Source organism: Rhea americana, unplaced genomic scaffold (genome assembly GCF_003343005.1).
Source record: "Rhea americana isolate MKP2758 unplaced genomic scaffold, rheAme1 scaffold_2, whole genome shotgun sequence".
NCBI lineage: Eukaryota > Metazoa > Chordata > Aves > Rheiformes > Rheidae > Rhea > Rhea americana.
In genome coordinates, this window is record NW_028186149.1 from 5,342,273 (window position 1) to 5,351,335 (window position 9,063).

The 9,063-nt window shown below is 36.7% G+C and overlaps 1 protein-coding gene across 2 annotated transcripts; it reads left to right on the top strand.

Moving 5' to 3' along the window:
- The first annotated feature begins 33 nt into the window (after positions 1-33).
- Positions 34-8,315, top strand: MNS1 (meiosis specific nuclear structural 1). 2 transcript variants are annotated; one of them, XM_085303367.1, is made up of 9 exons: positions 34-114; positions 229-356; positions 1,731-1,833; positions 2,661-2,890; positions 3,699-3,915; positions 3,997-4,104; positions 5,414-5,671; positions 6,616-6,741; positions 8,003-8,315. In XM_085303367.1, exons 2-9 carry the CDS (start codon positions 331-333, stop codon positions 8,099-8,101), a joined length of 1,167 nt encoding a protein of 388 aa, XP_085159493.1. In that variant the 5' UTR covers positions 34-114; positions 229-330; the 3' UTR covers positions 8,102-8,315. The 2 variants fall into 2 exon arrangements, with proteins under 2 accessions (XP_085159493.1, XP_085159492.1); XM_085303366.1 differs by lacking the exon at positions 34-114 and having other exon boundaries at positions 124-342.
- The last annotated feature ends 748 nt before the right edge of the window (positions 8,316-9,063 follow it).

A 9,063-nucleotide genomic window follows, 5' to 3' on the forward strand; every position in this document is an offset into this window, starting at 1 on the left:
GCGGGTGAGGCGGCGGCGCGGCGGGGAGGGCTGCGGGCCCCGCGGCGGGGGCGCGTTAACGGCGGGGAGCTGTTGCCCCGCTTTACGCCAAGCCGGAGTTTTCCTGTCGCTTTGGTGTGTGTGTTTGTTTTTCCCCTTGATGATTTAGCAACCCTCCTTTGCCCGCTCGCAAACGAGGGTGCGGATGCCTAGGGGCGAGCTGTTACGGGAATTGTTTGCTCTTATTAGGCAGAAGAGATCAGAAAACAGAGAGAGCTGCAGCTGGAGCAGGAAGAACGGCTGGCGGCTGAACTGGCGAGATTAAACCATGAGAAGCTTAAAGATGAAAAGATGAGACAACAAGTAAGAGAGAACAGGTATTCTCAAAAATGTAGCTACCTTATTTTAACTTCTGAATAAGCCTCTGTTTTTGTGAAGCAGTCCTACCTTTGAAAACTCTCTAAAGCTGTTCAGTCACTTGTGCTCCTGTGGCTCATTTTTATTTTCTTGATCACGTTTAAAACTGAATCTTGTATAAGATACCATAAGATTACAGTGTCAGAAGTCTTCAAGCAAGGGAGAGAAAGGGGAATTTTAGTATACTAAAATCAGATATGCATTTAGGTACTGTTTTTTTTTTGTTTTGTTTTGTTTTGTTTTGTTTTTTTTTTAAATACACAGAAATGGTAGCTTTGAGAAATGCTTAGGAAAAGGTTAAGGGAGAGGATGTTCCAGTGTAAGTGAACAGTGTTGGGATGGATGTGAAGCAGACAGGATGGGGGAGGGAGGGTTAAGGCTCAACATCTGAACAGTGAGATGACTAGTTAGACAGAGATGGGCTAGGCCTTATTAAAGTTGTAGCAAAAGAGGAATTGAATCCATTGTCTGGATTATTGCATTGAATCTGTTAACTGAATCTCTTTCCACTAGCACTGAATATGTTAGTGAAAAAAGCAGTTCAGTGATTATTTTGTAGTGATTATTTTGAGTTACCAGTGGGTTATGTTTTCTATTGAAATGTTTTGGAAATAGTCTTTTATAATATAACTATTAAATGAAGCATCTCTGATATAACCCCTTGTTTCTTGCCTGACTGCTGTTCCTCCTGTCGCCCTGRGCTCTGCAAATTCTAAGGCTTTGGTCTGCAGCATACGCAAAGAAACAAAAGTTATTCTCCAATGTTTTGGCTGCCTGGCTCATGTCAGCATTCGTTTTAACTTTGTATTCGGTTAGTATGGGCCAGAATTTCACTCAAGGAATTTTGCTGACCAAGGCCATAAATTCAGCACATATTTTTAAAAAAATTCTGTACAGTTGTTTCCCTTCTTTTCATTCCTGTTACATATATGACATATCTGTTTATTTGCACAGCTGAAGAGCACCTAACCTTAATTTCCTAGTAAGCTGTTAACACTAGCATTATTTAACCTTTGTCATGGATTCCACGGAAATGAACTACCAATAAAGTACAGTAACAAATGTTTATCAATTGCAAGTTTTTATAATTTTCATTTTAATACTATTTCAAATCAGTTGAAATCTGTAGTTCAGTTTTGAATTGGCTGGTCAGTGGCCAGCCAATTCAAAACTGAACTACAGATCTCTGGTTTCTTCTTTCTATTTGAGGACTTCACTGCATCAACTCACTTGTACAGAGATTTGATTCCTCAATGCACTTTCAGGGATTTTTTTCCCTGATAGGTACCTGCCTCTTGTAATAGGATAAATTTCTTCTTTCTTTTTTTTTCCAGTCTTGAACTTCGAGAGTTAGAAAAAAAACTAAAATCTGCCTATATGAATAAAGAAAGAGCTGCACAGATTGCTGAAAAAGAAGCTATACAATATGAGAAAATGGTAATTAGTTTCATTCCCATTTTGTTCTCTGCAAGCTCCAGAGTGCTATGACTTTTTGTATTGACTGTGCTGAGAAATTCTTCTTTGAAGCTGATGGTCTTTTTATCTAAAATATCATTAGGTTTGAAATTCAATGGTTGTTACAAATCTGTTGTTATTATGAAGGGCTAATTAGCTGATAATACCCAACCTTGATAAAAAGACAGATTTTGCTGGTGCAATCGAAGTAGCTGTATGAGGGAGGGGATATAGTTTTTATTTCGTTGGTTCTGTAATGATCTAAGTTAAATTGGGAGACACCSTTGCCTTTGTATAGTAAGTGCTTCTTGTGGTGGAGCCTTACCTCAGAAGCAGGCTGTTGGAAGTGTTATTGCTATATTAAATATTTATTTGAATAACTGTAGGAAAGAATTATAAGCTTTTGTTTGTGGAACAACACTGATTAGGCAGCTGGTTCTATCAATGTTTTATACAAAATTCATTTTTTTTTTGCTATAAGCCCTTTTATTGTAGACAGTGTACGGAGTTAAATCACATTCCAGTCATTATGCTGATGTGAGCTAGTTTCACTTACATGATGAATGCTCTACCTAGTYGTAGCGTAATACATACCTTCCTTTAGGTACCATTAGTTCTGTTCAACTTGTTTAGGTATTCAGGGTTCCACTTACAGAATGTGGATTGAGGCATTGTATTTATGGATTTCCTAAGGTAGAAAACATTACTTCTATCTTTGTAGTGTAGTATAACTCCTTCTCTATGTTATAGATTTTCATTGCAAGTTAGATAAATGAGAGTAAGAAGAAACCTTTATTTTTATTTTCAAGAAACGTGAGGCTGAAATAGCCCAAAAAATGAAGGAAGAGAACGAAAGGGTAATAAAAGAAGAAAGTTCTGCAGAGCTGAGGCGAAATAAAGAGAAGATAATATATCAGCAAGAACTGGAGAAACAGCTTGAGGAACAAGAGAGGAGGAAGCAGGATGCTTATGAAGAGTTTCTGAAAGAGAAACTCATGATTGATGAAATCGTAAGAAAGATCTATGAGGAAGACCAAATGTTAGTTAGTTTGAATTTTTATTATTAATTTAAAACAAAAGCCTCATATAATTCTATATATAAAAATAAATTATCTATATTTATTTTACAGATGAAGGCCCATTTTAACACATTGTTTCTCTTCAGGGAAATTTCTTAGCCATCTTTTATTAACAAAAGACTAACTTGCATGAATTTTGCAGTCTAAGAGCCAGAATRTTCTTGCCATTTCAGACAATTCTGTGTTCTTTTTCCCTAAACGTGAAGTTTAGTTTATTTCAAGGAGTGCTTCCTTTGGGACCGTGGTGCTGGAAATGACTGCGTATCACACACTTCCATCTTGTCTTGTGTCCCTGCCTCTCTGTGATCTGACTTTTATGCTTACGTTATGGACATGGATAGGAAAGGAGATTTTCATAGGCGAGGAGGATGGAGAATTGAGTATAAATAATAATAATTWAAAAAAACAATAATAATAAGRGATTCTAATTTGAACATAGTTGCTGAATAAAAAAATAATTCTTTTAAACCACTGGGCTTCCTTMTTCCTCCTCTTCCTGATGAAACATGTATGAAACACAGCGAGTACCAATGAATAGAGTCTGTCTTCCCTGAGTAAAAGTGTTCAATGTAACTTTTTTTTTTTTTTTTTTTTTTTTTTTGAGGGTGGTACATTAATAAGTTATTTCCACCTAAGTGAGCAGAGAGAGTCATCTGAATCTTAATCTCTGGAATATACTGTTAATAATGACCGTATTGTCTGTTTAATATCCCACTGCAACATGTTAAGTAACTAAACACTTCTGTTTTTTTTCCCACTCTTACACAGGGAAAAACAGCTTAAGTTAGAAAAAATGAGAGCAACTCAGACATATATTGAAGAATTTAAAAAAGAACAAGCTATCTGGAGAAGAAGGAAACGGGAAGAGATGGAAGAAGAAAATAGGAAAATCATGGAGTTTGCCAACATGCAGCGACGAAGAGAAGAGGATCGGATGGCTAAAGTTCGAGAAAATGAGGAGAAAAAACAAAGACTTCAAAGCAAGGCATTAAAAATTTAAATTTATAGAAACAATATTGTTTGTTCTTATATTGTATTTAGAAATCCTTCCGTCTTCTTGTAATAGATTGCCCAGAATCTGGAAAGAGAACAACAGAAGCGTGAAGAACTGGAACAAGTACGTCAAGAGCTGTATCAGGAAGAACAAGCTGAGACAGACAGGAAGAAGGAGATGGTAAGTGCTGGTAGGTAATTGAAGTAGTACATAGGTATCAAAAAAAAGGGCTGGATGACACTTCATTTTTAATAAACTTCCTGTTGGATATGTATATAAATATTTCAGACGTAAAGGTAATTCTATTTGTTAGATACTAGGATTTTTCTAAGTAACGTGTATATTATGTGTACCTGTGTATGAAATGCTAAGGTAAAATCTGAATGGACAGGACAAGTATTGCAGCCTTGCAATAATTCCTGCAGAAGTCTCAGKTCAATGGAGCTGGTCTAGATGAGAAAAAAAAGAAAAAGTAGTAGTGCACAGGCAGTAGAATATATAATTTATAGAATAATTATGGCTCCCAGATGCTTTTCCATCTGCATTTTAGGATGCCCCTCAAGGGGCAAGTAACATCCAATTCCAAAACTTTTCCTTTAGTAATGCTGGTAGGGATGTTTATAGGTTAGTGTCATTTTTACACTGCAGATTTTGCTATGTTTGYTGTATTGCTGGTAGCTTTGGGATGCTTTTGAGGGACTTCATTGAGCCTGCTGCAGTCTGTTAAGTGTCTCAAAGCAAAAAGCTTAATGCTGACACATTTTTACAAGTTTTAAATGAACTGAATTTGAATTGTTTCCACTTCCTGTTCTGGCAGAAATATAGTTTTCCAACAGCCTTTATTTCCTAAATGTTCTTAGTCAGACAAGCAGTTTGTAAACTAACTTTAGTTTGGGAGGGGAAATTCCCTCCTTTGGTGAGTWTCCTCTGCAGTCCCTAACATGTAACATTTTATTTCAACCGGGAACCAAGAGAAGTTAAAGTGAAGGGGACCCTTATGGCTCCCTTTAAAAATTTACTCATCTCATGAAGGAGAATGCCAGTAATTTTAAAGTTCAGGTTTAACATAAGTAGATTAATCAACTATTTGCTTTTCACATGTCCATTTGCTTTTTCCYGTACTGCCCTCTCCTTATCTTGCCATGGGTAACAAATAAAATGTAACACCAACTCAAATACATTAATGCTGTTATCCTTAGAGAGCAGTTCCAGAGACTTGTCTTCTTGTTTCACTTCATAGACATAAAAGTAGTAATTCTCCTTTTGTTCTGGACTTAATTTTGGCAATCTTGAGAGACTTGTCACTTAACCAAACTGGTTAGTAATTCAGACTTCATTGACAATTGTGGAATGTTTGCACTTATTTATGCTAGAAGGTAATGACTTCAGTAAATTTATGCCACAACAAATCAGACAGACTGTCTGACAGTAATTATAATTCTTCTAAGGTTTTTTCAATATATAGTGTTTTATTGAATTTCCTTTATAGGCAGAAATTGAAAAGAGAATAAGGCAACGTCTAGACTTAAGGCAAACATATGAAGAGCAATTTGCTTTAAAGAAGATAGTGCAACAAGCTATGCAAGAAGAGGAGRAAGCCTTCAGACAAGAGATGTTAGCCAAATTTGCAGAGGATGATCGCATTGAACAGATGAATGCTCAGAAACGAAGAATGAAACAGCTTGAACACAGAAGGGCTGTGGAAAAACTTATTGAAGACCGTCACAAACAATTTCTTGCAGATAAAGTAAGAGAGGTTATTCTTCACTTTTGCCTTTGGTTTGAGCTGTGATGTTTCAGTACGCCAGTCCTCTCCCTATTCTAACTATTACAAAGGCTATTGTTAATTAGGAAAAGGCGACAGGGCAATTGCAGAGAATGTGCAGAACAGGGAGCAAGACCTTGTTTTGGTTTGCTGACAAGAAAGCAGTCTTTCTAGAGCTAACTTTGTTCTGCTCAAGAGTCAGTAACATTTGTACATCCCTGTATACATGATGTGCTCTGCAAACCTCTCTTAGAGAGGTACATGATCAGCAACGCAACTGTTGTACAGCTCTGTCACTGATCAGGCAACACTGATAATATGTGAGAAGGGGGAAAACCCAGCCTTGATTTCAGGTGCTAAGACTCTTGGGTTAGCATCTGAGAAAGAAAATGCTTATATGTGAACTAACAAGTCATAAGATTCTATTTTGCAATTTGTGGACTTGTTTTTAGAGTATAAATCATGTGTAATGTGAATTCCAATTTCTAGTCATCAGCATGAGAATACATGCTTGTTTTTCCTTTTCCTGGGTTAGAATATTAGGGCAGAAATAGGCTAACTTGGAATCAGAACTTCTCTTACTGATCTTTAAAAAGGGGTTCTAATAGGTTAAACATTTACGTAACAGACTGGCCTCACGTCTTGCTTCTCAGAGGCTTCCCTCTTGTCTTGAGATGTTTTTCTAGTTACTAAACATGGCTTGTTTAAACAGTGCTTTGTTTTTGATATCCACCTTTTCATCCTTTTCAAATTAATTTGCTGTGAACAACAGTTAGTTAATTCCTCCTGCAGACCCAGGAGAGGCAAGGGAAGTTCAAAAATTTACTCCACTAAGAAAAATTTCTAAGTACACTAGTGTAGATAATGGTGGAAGTGAATGTTCCAAGAACTGAAATTGAACAGTAATGAAAACTTGTTCATTGCAGGAACGTGAACTTGAAGAAAGGCAGTTAGAAGAGAGAAGACAAGAAAATATTCGTGTAATTGTTGAAGAAGAGAGACAGAAACTCCTGAAAGAGCATGCATCTAAATTACTAGGTTATCTTCCTAGAGTAAGTTAATTACATTTTAATGCTTTATATGTTTGTTCTACAAATCAGTTTTCTCTTGGATAGTTTGAGTTGAATTTTTAATGAGTCATGTAGCACCTAATATAATTACTTAATGTCATTACTTAAAGGCTTGATTACTAATGTAATTATTCAAAAGGTAACTCAAGTTGGCAGTATTTTGCTATAWTTTTTTGGTTTGTTTTGAATTTACTGTTGTAGGAAGCTTAGGCTATTTCAGAGCTCCTACTTGTTGCATGGTATTGATGTTCTAGCTTGTTCTTTTCTCCACTTCAACACATCTAAATAGAGTGATCATGTCTCTCAGAACTTCACTTCAAATAATTAAATAGTAAAGTTCTACCTCACTGAAGCCTCGGATACAAATACAATTTATAATGTCTTTTCTAAAGACTGCAAGGTATGTTCTGTGGGTCATGCGTTTTACCAGACTAAAAGGGTTGCTTTTCTGAGAATCATAGAATCATAGAACGGTAAGGTTGGAAGGGACCTCTGGAGATCATCTAGTCCAACCCTCAGCATGGCCCATACRGGGATTGAACCCACARCCTTGGCACTAGCAGCACCACACACTAACYAATTGAGCTAAACCTTTCTAGAAATCATCTAAATTGCATCAGGCAACTCCAGTTAATTTAAGCAATGTTTTGTGTAATGATGTTAATCTTTTTTCTTAAGCATTAGTTCTAAAGTTAATACAGTTTCAGCTAGAGATTTAACTGGGGATATGTGTGATTCCAGGGTCCCACTGCTTCTCTTTCCCAAAGAACACTCATTTCTAAAACATGGTTTCTGATTAAGTAAGTTATTCAAYGTCAGCTAATTTACATGGACTAATTTCAGTACAAGTAAAGGTGGGGATAAAGCCTCAACCAAGCCAATGCCTCCTTAATGCAGTTACTTGATTTTCCTAAGCCTAAATCTGTGCTCTGCCACCTGTAGTCACTTTTATTAGAAACACAGTACAGATGAATGTTGTCTTTTACATGGTGCTAACACTGGAACTTTCACTGGCTTCTTGACATCATTTACTTGAAGAACAAAAATAGTTTCTAGGCTAGCCCCAAACTTACTGATTGGGAACGCATCTGTTGGCTTTGACATTTTGACAGACATGGAGTTTGTTTTTAAAGGTAACACYGGGTACTATGGATACAAGCCATTACATTCATTTCCACAGGAAATGTCAGAGATCTGTATTTTGTTTAATCTTCCCATGTGTGTTTCTTTCCCCATATTGCAGGGAATACTCAAAGATGAAGATGAYGTCAGCATGCTTGGTGAGGAATTTAGGTTGGCTTATCAGAAGAGAAGTGGCAATGCGTTTTCAGCAGAGARCTAAATCTCTCCCACCTCATCCTCTGGTTCACCACTAGATGTCATCTGGTCTCTAAAGATCTTCATTTGCTGTTACAGTGAGGAGTTCCTTCTTAATGTTACAAAAAGAGTCTCCATTTTAAGGCCAGAGCTCTAAACTGATGAGCAGCTACTTTTAAGTGTTTGTTGTACTTTTTTTCCTCTCACCAATAAAGGATTTGTTATGGATTTCTCTATCACTGTATGTAAGACAATGAGGTTAGTTCTGCAGTAATGTTTAAAAAATGTTTTCTTCAAGAACTTTACAGAAACTTAATGCAGTGTAAATTCAGATGTCTATCTCAGTATGGACTATTGATTATCTTAAAGCACTATTTCTGTTTTTAATTTGAAGACTTATCTACATTGGCATTTCACTATTAAAATACTAATCTACATGTAGATTGTCTCATCCCAAATGGCAGGTCAGAGTTGCTTGTTTCATTGCTAGTCATTTTCCTTTGCTTCTAGCAGGGTCTAAGTTTAAACAGGTCTCGTTCTGAGGTCAGAACTGTTGTTTATTCCCTTCTTTCAGTGATAAACCTCTCACTTATGTTTCATGTTTGTGTTAAATTACTCCAAGGAAGGAATCAATTGAAATAGCTGAGGTATGACAGAGATTCATGCAACCAGCGCATCCTTTGCAGTTTTTGTTCATTGATGTACACACAGTATGTTCAGCTCAACTGCACTCAGAATTTTATCTAGTTCTTGATTGTGATGACACYATTACAAGGTCTTTAAGGAGGTAATAAATATCTATACAGCACCTGTGAAAATAGAGCCATCGCTTCAAACTGTATCCTAAGCAGTATCTGATGGCTGGGGAAAGATTCCAGCCTTTCTTCTTGACTAAATCAGCAATTTTAAACAATACAGCTATATTGAATTATGGAGCTTGTTTGGAGATTGAGGGGCAGGTCTCACACATGTTTTTGCCAGCCAAGG